Source organism: Mus caroli, unplaced genomic scaffold (genome assembly GCF_978045245.1).
Source record: "Mus caroli unplaced genomic scaffold, Mus_caroli_1 scaffold_5, whole genome shotgun sequence".
Taxonomy (NCBI): domain Eukaryota; kingdom Metazoa; phylum Chordata; class Mammalia; order Rodentia; family Muridae; genus Mus; species Mus caroli.
The window spans coordinates 5421567-5435976 of NW_028227260.1; the positions used below are offsets into that span (position 1 = coordinate 5421567).

Below are 14410 nucleotides of genomic sequence, written 5' to 3' on the forward strand. Positions count from 1 at the left end.
TCTTCCCCGGTTAGTTCCTGTGATGAGAGGCTTCTTTCATTCCCTGATAGCATTTCTAAGTGCCAGGCAGGAAGCCTGTGGCTGGCAGTACTCCATTGCCTTGGCTGGGCTGGGCCTTCCTCTTTTAGGCCAGATTGCTTTGTTGTTGTTGTTGTTGTTAGGTTTTTTTGTAACACCCAATAAATGCAAAATATTTTGCCAAAATAATTTTCTCTCTTTCAGAAGTAGTTATTGTAAGCACCTACATTGTAAGAAGTAACTTCTTACTTTTAGAAGAGTGCCACAGTCAGATGTGTGAACCAAGGACATATTTTAAGTTGGGTTGCCAAATTATTACATGCTGTCACAAAGTTTCTGTTGGAAGGATTGCACAGTTTGCTTTGCCAGGTGCTAACTTCTGATACACAGGATCCTTCTTGAGTCCTTTTTGTGATATCATGTGGTCATCTGATATTTAGAAAAAAAAAAAATATATATATATATTTGGTTTTTCGAGACAGGGTTTCTCTGTGTAGCCTTGGCTGTCCTGGCACTCACTTTGTAGACCAGGCTGGCCTCGAACTCAGAAATCCGCCTGCCTCTGCCTCCCGAGTGCTGGGATTAAAGGCGTGCGCCACCACGCCCGGCTAGAAATATATTTTAAAATAAAAAGACTTAAAAATTAAGATGTGAACATATGCACACAAGGTAGCTGAGGCTGGCCTCAAAGTTCTGATATGATTTTTTTGTGGATGTATATTCTTGCTTTCTTTAAAATTCAAAATGAGCTGAGCTAGGCAATGGTGGCATATGCTTTTAATCCCAGCATTTGGAACAGAGGCAAGTGGATCTCTTGAGTTGGAGGCCAGCTTTGTCTACAGAGCAAGTTCTAGGACAGCCAGGGCTACACAGAGAAACCCTATCTTGGGAAAAAATGAAAATGAAACATGAATATGAAAATCAGTTCCAGGTAGTTACCAGTTTTTCAGATAGCATCTCAGGTAGATCAGGCTCGGTTTGAACTCACCACTTACTATGTAGCCAAAACGCAAGATGACCTTGAACTCATAATCCTCCTGTTTCCACTTTCCTTAGTGCTAGGATTATAGGCATGTACCATTGTGCTTGATTTTATTGGGTACTGGAGATTGAACCCAGGGTTTTGTGCATTCTGGGCAAATGCTCTACTGACTCAACCACATCCCTAGCCCTACTCATGACACATCTCTAAAAATCTAAAATAGGCATAGAAATGTTACAGAAGAAGAAGCCGGGGCTGGCGAGATGGCTCAGTGGGTAAGAGCACCCGACTGCTCTTCCAGAGGTCCAGAGTTCAAATCCCAGCAACCACATGGTGGCTCACAACCATCCGTAACGAGATCTGGCGCCCTCTTCTGGAGTATCTGAGGACAGCTACAGTGTACTTACATATAATAAATAAATAAATCTTAAAAAAAAAAAAAAGAAGAAGCCAATTAAAATACTATTCATTGAGGCTAGAGAGATGGCTCAGCAGTTAAGAGCACTGACTACTCTTCCAAAAGTCCTGAATTCAAATCCTAGCAACCACATGGTGGCTAACAGCCATCCATAATGAGATATGATGCCCTCTTCTGGTGTGTCTGAAGACAGCTACAGTGTAGTTACATGTAACAATAAATAAAATCTTTAAAAAAAATACTATCCACTTAGAAACCAGTTTTTCAGAATATGATCACTTCTGAAATGATGTAAACTCAGTTGCAGCTGCTTATAAAAGATGCCAAATAGCATCATAATTCACCAAATTTACCCTTGTAGATTGAAAAAATTGAAGAAATTTCCAGGAGTACCTATGAGGCCCTGAGTCATCTCCACCTACTGTGCCTCTCCTTAAACCAGTGCTTTTCAAGCTTCCCAATGTGACCCTTTAATACAGTTCCTCATTTTCTGGTGACCCCCAACCATAAAGTGATTTTCATTGCTACTTCATAACTGTTAATGAATCATAACCGTGCTTTCTGATGGTCTTAGGCCATCCCTGTGAAAGGGTCGTTTGATCCATAATGGGTTTACTGGTTGAGAACCACTCCCTTACATCCTAGAAGACCCAAAGCTACAAAGAGTTTCAATTTTCCTTCCTTGGCCATAATATGATCACAACATGGCACTTAACCAAATTGCATTGCACATAACATATCTGACAGCTTAACTCATGCATAGCTCAGTGGAAGAAAGCTAGAGTGTCTATCACCCATGTCTAACAGCAAAGGGCCCCACAATTTAAGTGGACTCTGTCTTGGTATTTATGAGGCCAATGGGCTATTGTTTTTTCTTAGCTTTAGTGTTTTGTCAGGCAGGAGGTTTCTATCTCTACAGTTTTGTTTCCATTCAGTAGATGGGCTTTTTGCTCACACCATTGTGAAATCTTACAAACGGTTGAGCAGAAAGCTCCTATTTAACTTTACTGAGCATGTTTTTAAATGAGTAGTTAAAGGACACAGGACTTTTCAGAAGTAATAAAACTGCTATAGCCTGGTGTCCATGCCTTTAATCCCAGCACTCAGGAGGCAAAGGCAGTTGAATCTCTGCGCATTCCAGGCCAGCCTGGTCTATATAGTGAGTTGCAGGATAGCCAGGGTTGTTATACAGAGAAACCCTTTCTTGAAGAAAAGAAGAAAGAAAGAGAAAGAAAGAAAGAAAGAAAGAAAGAAAGAAAGAAAGAAAGAAAGCCAAAGTCACGAGAAGGCTGGGGGTGTAGTTCTGTTGGTAGTAAGCTTCTTAGCCTACAGGAGGCTGTGCAGTCAATCCTCAGCATCACTCAACCTGGCATGGTGCCACCCACCTGTAATCCCATCTTTTAGAAGGTGGAAGGAAAAGGATCCAAAGTTCAAGGTCATCCTCAGCCACAAGTTCTTTCTCAAAAAACAAAATAAAACGAACCCTAACTAAAACGGAAACTAAAAAGGTATAGCTGAGGAGCAGTTATCACGTGTGACATCCTAGGTTCAATCCTCAATATGAGCAAAAAAAACCCCAAAACTTCCAACAGCTATCAAGTTGCTGAGTTGGCAGTATGGTAAGTGCCAGTGAAACGGTTCATCAGGTAAAAGTGCTTGATGGCAAGTCCATTGCCATGGGTTCGATCCTGAAGCCCATAGAAAGAAAGAACCAGGGTAGCCAAGATGGCTCAGCAGGTAAGAGCCCTGACTGCTCTTCCAAAGGTCCTGAGTTCAAATCCCAGCAACCACCTGGTGGCTCACAACCACCGGTAATGAGATCTGAAGGCTCATAACCATCTGTACAGCTACAGTGTAGTGTACTCAAATACATAAGATAGATAAATAAATCTTTTTAAAAAAGAAAGAAAGAAAGAAAAGAAAGAAAACGGGTCCAGCAAGCTGTCCTCTGATGTCTCCACACTGCTGTGGAGCACATGCATGCACACAACAAATGCATTAATAAACTTTCAGTTCCAAGACAGGATTTAGAATGCTTTTGCTTACAAAAAGTTATGTTTAAGAAAATCCATACTTTGAGGTTGAGTACATCATGTAATTACCCGTATGGAAACATTACATGGTACACCATTAATTTATACAATTTTGTGTTTTTAGGTTTGTGATTTGCATGCTCATGATTCAATCCCTAGCACTAAAGATGAATAGTTTTTTTTCTTAAAGATGGATAAATTTAATTAGCTCAAAAACTGGGCTGGAGACATAGCTCAGTGGTTAAGAGCACTGACTACTCTTCCAGAGGTCCTGAGTTCAATTCCCAGCAACCACATGGTGGCTCACAACCATCTGTAATGGGATCTGATGCCCTCTTCTGGTCTGTCTGAAGATAGTTATGATGTCCTCATATAAATAATATAAATAAATAAATCTTTTTTAAAAAAATAGTTCAAAAACTAAAAAAAAACAAAATAGATTGTGGTTATGGGCACACACTTGTATGAATAAGGTTAGTCACAATTCACTTGTCGACTTTAAACGAGTAAACTGTATTTCAGTAAAGCTGTTAACAACAACAACAAAAAAATATCATTAACCGAGAGAGGGAACTGGAGGGAATTGGGAATTGGGTATCTCTTAGCCTTTAGTGCCACAATTATTTATACATAGGGTAGAGAAATAATTTCAGTCTTCCTCCAAGAAGGCTATGAGGGGCCACCACAGCTAGACCCCTGCCTGGTAAATGGCGAGTTTCCTAGCACCTCTGAAGCTGCCAGAGCAATTCCCTGGACCCTGGGATTTAGTTTCTGCACAGAAGACTTCCTTGCTTGCAGAGTTTCACAGGCCTACCAGGGGATTCAATACCTACTCCCCCACCCCCCACCCCCAACCCCCACTCCTCCCCCCACCCCACCACCTCTTTCCAGGCAGTGTATCCCTAGTACAATAGCTCTGGCTCTCCTAGAACTCGCTATGTGGACCGGGCTAGCATTGAACTCACAGAGATCCACTTGCCTCTCCCCTCTCCCCAAATGCTGGGATTGAAGACATGCACCACCATGACAGGCATCTTTCCCGCTTTTCAAGCTACAGGTTAAACCCATCAGTAATAAACACCTGGAAAATCCTTTAGAAACAACCCAATCCATTGGTATGCTATGTTCCTGGTTAGACCTATATTTTATGAAGAACCTTGACACCAAACACTGCAGATGTGCAGCCAGCCACAATGAGACCCTCAGACTGGGGACCCTGGAGTCACCTGAAAAGTAGAGAGATCCAGGCTCCATCCCAGACCTACTGAGTGTTCCGCCATGCCTGTGTGTGTTCACTTGTTCACAGCAACAGACAAAGAAGTCGTCCACCTTTCTGGATGGAAGTTCTTAGCTGACAACATTCTTTCCACATGTCTAAGTCACCAATAGCTTACACCCTCCACAACCTTGTATTCAATTCTTAGCCTTGAAACTAATCAGCAGCATTTGATAATGTGTGTGTGTGTGTGTGTGCGTGTGCGTGTGTGTGTGTGCGCGCGTGTGTGTGTGTGTGTGTGTGTGTGTGCGTGTGTGTTGGTACAGGGTCTCTGATTCAACAGCCCAGGCTGACCTGGAACATCCCATGCAGCCTCAGACTCACATGAATGCCCCTGCCTCAGCCTCCTGAGTGGAGAGATGTGGGCCTGAGCAGTATCCCCATTTTTCACTTCCTTTTGTGGAACAGGTTTTTCTCATGACTGGAGCAAGTTGAACTTGGCCTGTTCTTCCCCTCCAGGAGTCACTCTATCTCAGCCAATACTTCTTTGCTTGCCTGACCTTTTAACAGTAGAATGGCCCACATTTCATGCCTCTGATCTCTTCTGTGTCTACCCTTCCTTTGGCAATCTTATCTAATCCCATGGCTTTTAAAATTTAGGACTTAACCTCCCTTTCCCAGGCCCACATCCCTGCTCTGAATCCCAGGCCCTCAACTCTAAAAGCCTGCTTGACAACTCTACACTGGTATCTACTAAGCACCTTACCATGTTTAAAGTCAAGCTTCCAGTCTTCTCTCCAACACCAGATTCTCCCCTTCCTGGTTTATATTACTTGAACTGAAAACCCCAGTAAGGAATCCACATTGACTCCTTGCTTTCTTTCATGTCAGTTTGCTAATCAGTAAGCAAATTCTGTTTATTGGTGATACTCCAATTGTATATCACAAAGCCCAAGAGATGGCTTAGCCTGAAGCCAGGCACAGTGGGGCATGCCTTTAATCTCAGTGAGTGGATCTCTGTAAGTTTGAGGCCAGCTTGGTGTACAGCATGAGTTCTAGAGCAGCCAAAGCAACACAATGAGACCCAATCTCAAAAAAAGACAAGAAAAGACAAGACAAGACAAAACAAAAAACAACAAAAACCACTTGCTGCTCTTCTACAAGGCTCAAGTTTGGTTGGCTCACAATCATCTAGCTCCAGGGCATCGGATGCCTCTAGCCTCCAAGGGCATGCTCACTCATGTGTGTGTGCGCACACACACACACACACACACACACACACCACTACATATAATTTAAAATAATACAAATAAATCTTGGATTTTTGTTTTGTTTTATTTTAAAGGCGTTGGGTATGGTGTCACATCAGCACTTTGGAGGTGGGGGAGGGGAAGAGGTCATCCTTGGTTACATAGTAAGTTTGAGGCTAGTCTAGATGCCTTAGGGTTTTACTGCTGGTAAACAGACACCATGATCAAGGCAAGTCTTTTTGAAAGTTTATTAATGCATTTGTTGTGTGCATGCATGTGCTCCACAGCAGTGTAGGTGTGTCACTGTGGGTGCAGGCTTGTGTCACTCCTCTGCTCAAATTCTAGTTGGCTCCTGTGATGGTTTGTATATCCTTGGACCAGGGAGTGGCACCATCTGAAGGTGTGGCCTTGTTGGAATAGGTGTGACCTGGTTGGAGTAGGTGTGTCACTGTGGGTGTGGGCATAAGATCCTCACCCTAGTTGTCTGGAAGTCAGTCTTCCACTAGCAGCCTTTGGATGAAGACATAGAACTCTCAGCTCCTCCTGTGTCATGCCTGCCTGGATGCTGTCATGCTCCCTCTTTGATGATAATGGACTGAACCTCTGAACCTGTAAGCCAACCCCAATTAAATGTTTTTTATAAGACTTGCCTTGGTCATGGTGTCTGTTCACAGCAGTAAAACCCTAACTAAGACAGCTCCTGTCTCCAAGAGAAAGTCAAAATTCTTACAGTGGCCTTCAAAGCTTCACTAATCTGTCCCTGACTTACTTATTACCTCTTAGCTCCTTACTAATTCTATTAGCACTAGCATCCCCATATACCTTGCAGAGGACTAGAACCATTCCCTGGGCCAATCATATTTAAACGATTGCCTCCTTGCTTTTCTTTGTGCCAGGCACACTACTGTGCCTACTATGAACTGTTGCTTTGCCTAGGAATTCTCTTACCCAACTCCCAACTCCAACCCCACCCCACCCTCGAGCCCTAATGACTTATTTCTCACAAACCTTGATTCAGTTGTCACCCTTTGCCTCCCCTGGCCATGACCTATGTTACCTACTACCTTTTCTGATTTGTTTCAAATAGATTATTTGCCATTTAAATGTAATGTCTTCATCGTTTATACTGATGATTCCCTGTCTCTTTCACTAAATTGGAATTTGTCTTTTTGTCTCCCCAGTTTATTCCCAGATCCTAGGCAAGTTCCTCATATACAGAAAACCTCATATACTAGAAGTGAGGGTTGGCCGGGCAGTGGTGGCGCACACCTTTAATCCCAGCACTCAGGAGGCAGAGGCAGGCAGATTTCTGAGTACGAGGCCAGCCTGGTCTACACAAGTGAGTTCCAGGACAGCCAGGGCTATACAGAGAAACCCTGTCTCGAAAAACAAAAACAAAACAAAACAAAACAAACAAACAAAAGAAGTGAGGGTTGGATGTACCCGAGAAAACATGAAGTAACAGGAGCATATTGGTACACATACGAATTTATATAAGGGATTAAGAGCACATTAGAGGGAGTCATTGCATAGGTAAAACAATTTGAAAGAATGGAGAATTGGAAAACAGAGAGCACTTAGCTTTTCTTCTCCACGTAGTAGCTTTGAGTAAGTACACATATTATAGCCTTGGGTCACATATGTCCAAAGCAACGTAAAACTAATTTGCAATTGTTTTCTAATCTTCCCCCTTCTTTTTTTTTTTTTTTAAAGATTTATTTATTTATTTATTTACTTTATATGAGTACACTGTAGCTGTCTTCAGACACACCAGAAGAGAGCATCCGGATCCCATTACTGTTAGCCACCATATGGTTGCCAGGAATCGAACTCAGGACTTGTGGAAAAGCAGTCGGTGCTCTTAACCACTGAGCCATCTCTCCAACCCAATTGTTCCCCTCCTAATATAGTTATTTACCTTCTAAGTATTCATTAGCACTCTCGCAGAAACAAATGAAGGACAGCAAAAACTAAAATTCCAAAGCCAGGCATGACTGTGCAGGCCTGTGATACCAGCTTTTAGCAGGTGGAGGTCCAGAAGTTAATGGCCAGCCTCATTTACAAATTCAAGGCCTGCCTGATATACTCAGACCCTGTCTCAGGAGGCAGGTGGATTTTTGTGAGTTCGGGGCCAGCCTGGTCTACAGAGTGAGTGAGTTCCAGGACACTCATGGTTGCACTGAGAAACCCTGATTCGAAAAACAAACAACCAAATAAACAAACAAAAACAAACCCCTGACAAACACCCCCCCCCAAAAATTCATTTGTTTGTTGTTTTTCTTGCCAAAAAGCCCCTGCAAAATATTTAATGAGGAATGTTGTCGAAAGAAGTTACCACACTGAAATTGGTGATTTTTTTTAATGTGTGGGAGGGCCTTGTGACACACACACACACACACACACACACACACATATATATATTGGTTTTTTGAGACAGGGTTCTCTGTAGTCCTGGCTGTCCTGGAGCTCACTTTGTAGACCAGGCTGGCCTGGAACTCAGAAAATCTGCCTGCCTCTGCCTCCTGAGTGCTGGGATTAAAGGCATGAGCCACCACGCCCGGCGAATTTGCATATTTTAACTTCTGCTTGTTATAGTTATACCCTTTCAAATTTGAGACCAGTCTACATAGCGAGTTCCAGGCCAGCCAGGGTTATATAATGAGGCCCTGTCTAAAAATAAAAAGAGAAACCAAAAGATAAACCTTTATGATTTTTGACTCACCACATGCAGAAGCTGACATTTTAAAAGCAAGATAGTCTTATCTTTAAGAAAATGGAAGTAAGGTTATTTTCATATATGTATATATGTATATGTATACTTGGCAAGAATGTGTTCGCTAAAACTATCATGTTTAGAAAAGACTAAAATTAGGAATTCTTAGTAAGTTGGATTAGTGTTTGCTACCTTCAACATCTCTTCCTAATGTCATGCTGTATGTAGATACCATATGGTATAACATTATTGTATTTAATCTGTGGCAAAACGTACTTCTAATATATGTTTCTCACACGAGTTCATAAAATTGGGGATTTCACACTTAGCCCATTGCCTGCACTTCAGTTTATCATTTATTTTATCACCACTTTACATTATCTGTAGACATGATTTTTTTTCATTTTTCAAAGTAAAATTTATTAAAAATGCTAATCTACATGGATGAGAAATACAAGACATGATCACTGTGGCTACTCACAGATGCAAGAGATCTAAGTATCTGAGGCTTGGGCTGGTGAGATGGCTCAGTGGGTAAGAGCACCCGACTGTTCTTTCGAAGGTCCAGAGTTCAAATCCCAGCAACCACATGGTGGCTCACAACCATCCGTAACGAGATCTGGTGCCCTCTTCTGGAGTGTCTGAAGACAGCTACAGTGTACTTACATATAATAAATAAATAAATCTTTAAAAAAAAAAGGATCTGAGGCTTTGTGAGCACAGTAATTAAGAGTAAAGTAATATGCTAGTTCAAATTGTGTGCACAACATTGATAAGCTGGCCACGCACTGCTGGGATACACACTATATTTGGTAACTATAAAATTTATATTCTGCCTTTTCTCTTCCTTTAACAAGTTTAGGTGCATGCCAATGAGAAAAGCAATGTATCTTTATGCATTAACAGATCAACAGAATTTTTGGGTTCTTGACTATAAAAAGTTAATATTTAGTAAAATGCAACCTCAACTTATAAAAAAGAAAAACAAAGCACCATGTTATATAATTATTTTATGGTCTCCCAGATGATCTGAGACCACAGAAGGCATTTAAGAAAGACTCTCGGGTGAACAACAAAGACCAACCCATGAGATGCATGTTGTTTACAAATTTCACTTGCAGGGAAATGAGTTGCCTGGTTAAATTTTAAAGCTAATTACAAAATTAGTATTTCTTAATGGTCCAGATACCTTGCCAATTCTTCCAAACTCAACAAAGCTTCCACTGACTTCCACATTCATTACACACAATAAATGTTCATCAGCACTACACGTTTGGGCCTGTAAGTGCAGTTCTTTTTACATTTGCCCCAAGTGAACAAGTCAGTCTGGGTCCCACCAGTCTTGGCCATCTGATGCTTCCTGATGGCTTCTTTGGTCAGGTTTTTCCTCATCTCTTTGAGCTCATCACTAGCCATTTCCTCTGCTGTCATTCTAGCAAATAGGTTAGGAGGAACATTCCCACATAAGCACATTTTTCCTTAAATTTGGATTCTTTGCATCTTTAAGATTTGATATCCTACTTCCTACTCCATTTTTGTATTTCATGTCTGTATTCCTTATTCCTTGATATATAGCTTCCTCAATCTGAGATCCCAGTTCTTCTTCATCAGCTCCAATAGCAACATAATCATCTCCTGTCCGGAGAGCTGTAGCAAGCATCTCCCTACACTTTAATCACACAGAAACAGAAGTGCTTGGTGCCCGAGGAAAAGATGAAACATAAGTATCTCGAGCATTTGTCTCATCCTTTCTGCTGCTTACATTGCTGCTGGAACTACTTTCTTCTCTAGCTTCAGGGCTATTCTTTGATGAAATTGTAGGTTCTTTTTTCTTCCTTCTGGGTTTTTATCAGTTGACGGTCCATCTAATAATTTTTTTCCAGGATTTGATGAGAGATTTGGCTAGAGATGTGACTTCTTCATCTGTACTCTGCTTGTGAATAGCAATGACAGACATTCCAATTCTCGTGGACTATAGCAATTCCAGGGTCATAGGAATATTCTTAAGCTCTTTCAGCAAATCCAATGCAGCAGCCTACAACTTCCACAGGATATAGCTACATGAGGTAAAAGCCAGACTGAGAAAATGGGAGGCCCAACAGATGCCACAATCCTTCTAGTACATATCTGTCTACAGGGCAACAAGGAAAAGGCACTGTTTTGTTAAGAATTTGTATGAGGTCTCTGTATTCTTTTGTTGTTGTTTTTTTGAGACAAGGTTTTTCTGTGTAGCTTTGGCTGTCATGGAACTCCTAGACATGATTTTTTTTTTTTAATTACCTATCAAGATGCCTGAGCAGGTCTTAGGTTTGTATACTTCAGTGCTCTGAGGTTTAACTCTGAGCATGGCAGGTAGTTTACCTAACATTTTTCCCCCAAGATAAGGTCTCACTCTGTTGTTCTGGCTATCCTGGAACTCACTACATAGACCACACTGCCCTTGAACTCACGGATCCACAAACCCTGGTGCTAGGATTAAAGGAGTCCACCACTATGCCTGGCTCTACAGTAGAATTTTAATATAAATTTATGTCTTTGGATTCTACCTAGCCCACACCACATTATAGAAGCCCTTCATATGAGCCTTTGTGGGGGAAGATTGTTTCATTGTTTTGTTTTTGAGATAGGATCTCACTATGTAGCTCTGGCTGGCCTAGAACTCACAGATATGTGACTGCCTCGGTCTCCCAGGGTGCTGGGTCAAGGCATGCACACACTTCCATGCCTGATGTTCATTCCATGTAACTTTAATGAACAGGACTGAATGTTTCTGGTGGTGGTGGTTCAAACCTAATGTCCAGGAAAAGAATTTATCTGAGGTACATTGATTTTATTTTGTTATGGAATGAATAAAGTGATGGACTGAATCACAATCTTTGTAATATTATATTATATTATATTATATTATATTATATATCTTTGATGATTGCCCCAGTGGAACATTTCCACAACCTTACTCAGGTAATGCTTACCTTGTGATTTGTAGAACTCCTCGGTTTAGGAGATTATACTATTGTGTGACTTGCTTTAGTGAGTGACACGTGGGTGAAAATGATAAATGTCACCTCTGAGGAGAGGCTTTAAGAGTCAGAGGTTTTATTTTGGTCTCATTTCTTACTCGTGGTGTTTCTAGGGCTGGGGAAGTAGCTCATGTGCTAGAGTGCTTTTGTGGTGTGCACATGGACCCTGGGTTCCATCCTCAGCATCACACAAAGCAGCCACAACATCACAAGGCTGTCATCCCAGCACTCAGGAGTCGGTGGCAGGAGGATCAGAAGTTCAAGGTCATTTTGGCTACACAGTAGATTAAAGACTAATCTGGGCAACACAAGACTCTGGCTCAGAAAACGAAAAAGAAAAAAGGAAAGCTAGTGTTTATATATGTGATTTAGGGAGAAATAGTTTTCAAAGAACTGCTTCTAAACTTGTTGACTTATAGCCAAGTAAAGTCTGTCATGAAAAGGGTCCCCAAAGCAGGCCAAGCAGTCAGATGCGTGCATTCCTTTATTTACTCGAGAACCCAGTCTTCAATCTTTCTTCCAAGGCCTAATGGGGAAACCCCTATCATGTAAGGCAATGGAAGTTTCCTGACCTCACAAACGTCCTTGTGACAGCATCGCCACCCCTTTAGGGCCTGGAGACGTCACAGAGGGCCCCCAGTCTGGGCCCCGTGGCTTCCGGAGGCTTTAGGGGAGCCAGCCAGCTGCTCCAGATCCTGGCGGCAGCTGAGGCTGCGCTGCTGCTCAGGTGCGCTGGGAAGCAGAGGTGGGCCCACCCCTAGGGTGTGGGTTGGGTGAATCTTGCAGGTGCGAGGCAAGTTTCAGGAAGGAAACAGGGCAAGCAGGCCACTTAAGTTTTCTTCCGCGAAGAGACCCGCATCTTGCCAAGCCTCTTGAGGCTTGGTGGCCCTCCCACCAGACCGGTTGGGGGGGTACGTGAGGAGGCTCATGTTCGGAATATGACCTGAGGTGATGTCAGGAGAATGGCTCTCTTGAATAGAAAGTGCATCTGTGACCTTTGCTCCTGCGGCAGGCATCACTGCCCACATCTCCCTACCAAGATTTATGAGAAGACAGAGAAACCATGTTTTTTCTCCGAATACACGGAGAAGTATCCCACCTATCATTCGTATATGCCCCAAGAGTCCTTCAAACCCAAGGTGGAGTACCAGAAAGTAGCTATACCAATGGAAGGACTGTCCACAACAAAGAGAGACTTTGGGGCTTACAACATAGTACCGGTGAAACACCATCTTCCCGAGAAGGTCACTCCAATCCAAGATGAAATGGATTTCCTCACAACGTATAATCAACACTACAACTACTGCCCTGCCACTCGAGCGAGCCCCATCAAACCTCGAGACAACAGGCATCAATGTAATGACAAAATGGAGTATGAGCCTACGTACAAAGCTGATTATTTACCTTGGAACCAACAAAAAAGATCTTTGATTCATCCAGCACAAACATACCGTCCTCCGTCCTGTAGGTTTGATCATAGAACCACACACCAGGACGATTATCCCATGAAAAGTCCTGTGGATACTGTGAATTACAAACCTCCACCTGGGCCCAAGCTCTCCAACCTCCCCCTGGAGAATATGACAAGCTACAGATCGAGCTATGTGGCCCATCCTGTGGAGAAGCGGTGTGTGTATGAAGGAGAGAAATATAAACCATGTGAAATTCCTTTTGATGGCCTTACCACCCACAGAGATTCCTACAAGGGTTTGATGGGGGAACCTGCCAAGAGCTGGAAACCTGTACCAAATCACTCTGGGCTAGGTATACCTTTTGCAACCGACACTGAATTTCGAGAAAATTTTCAAGCTTGGCCAACACCTAAGATTGTCCCCAAAGATCCCATTCCCTACATCCCTCCTGAAGGAAAGATGGATCTTCTGACAACTGTGCAAGCCAACTATAAATGCCCCAATGGTGTTCCTGCTCAGTCCTGCCGGCCAGTCATCCATTTGAAAAAGTGTGAGCGATTTGAAAGCTCTACCACCAACAGAGAGGATTATAAACACTGGGACATCATCCCTAGAGAGCCAATCAAACCTGCTCCCCAGCTGAAATTCCCTGATGAGCCTATGGATTACATGACCACCAATCGTGCCCACTATGTGCCTCATGCACCAGTCAATACCAAAAGCTGCAAGCCAACCTGGTCCGGCCCTCGTGTAAACATCCCGTTAGAAGGTCAGACCACCTACTCTTCTAATTTTACTCCTAAGGAAATTCAAAGGTGCCCAGCTTCATTCTCTGAACCCCCTGGCTACATCTTTGAAGAGGTGGATGCTGTAGGGCACAGGATGTACAGGCCGGCTTCCAGAGCAGCTTCTCATGAGAGCAACCATCTTGGCTTTGGTGATGTGTAAAGAATTGGCACTACCAGCCTGTCATTGAAGAATGGTTGTTTATAGAGATTGAAATTTCACAGCACACTAAAAGCAAACAATTGACGATTATTAATTCAACAAGGATTCCCCAAAATGAAAACAACGTAAACCAAACAACAAACTTCATCATCAATTTCAGGGCATTTGAATGAAATAAGAATCACCTAAAGAAAATGAGATAGAGCCACCAGCAGATCAACTCCTTTTAACTCTCCCTCGACTGGACCTCCCCACCCCATCAACGTTCCTTGCTTTCTGCTCAAGAAAATAGCTCTCTGATCTAGGTGCATTTTATGAATGATCGTTTGCCAAGCTTGAAGTGTCTATAATAAAATTTATATTGGGGAAAATGTAAAATGTAAAAAGCATCGTTCATTTT

At 42.5% G+C, this 14410-nt stretch overlaps 1 protein-coding gene and 1 pseudogene across 1 annotated transcript; one reads left to right on the forward strand and one right to left on the reverse strand.

Moving 5' to 3' along the window:
* Nucleotides 1–9869: 9869 nt before the first annotated feature.
* On the reverse strand, nucleotides 9870–10638 carry LOC110286448 (transcription elongation factor A protein 1 pseudogene; annotated as a pseudogene).
* A 1739-nt stretch (nucleotides 10639–12377) lies between these two features.
* On the forward strand, nucleotides 12378–14371 carry LOC110286990 (stabilizer of axonemal microtubules 1). The gene has a single exon (XM_021153687.1). The coding sequence runs from the start codon at nucleotides 12613–12615 to the stop codon at nucleotides 14008–14010; it is 1398 nt and encodes a 465-aa protein (XP_021009346.1). The 5' UTR covers nucleotides 12378–12612; the 3' UTR covers nucleotides 14011–14371.
* The last annotated feature ends 39 nt before the right edge of the window (nucleotides 14372–14410 follow it).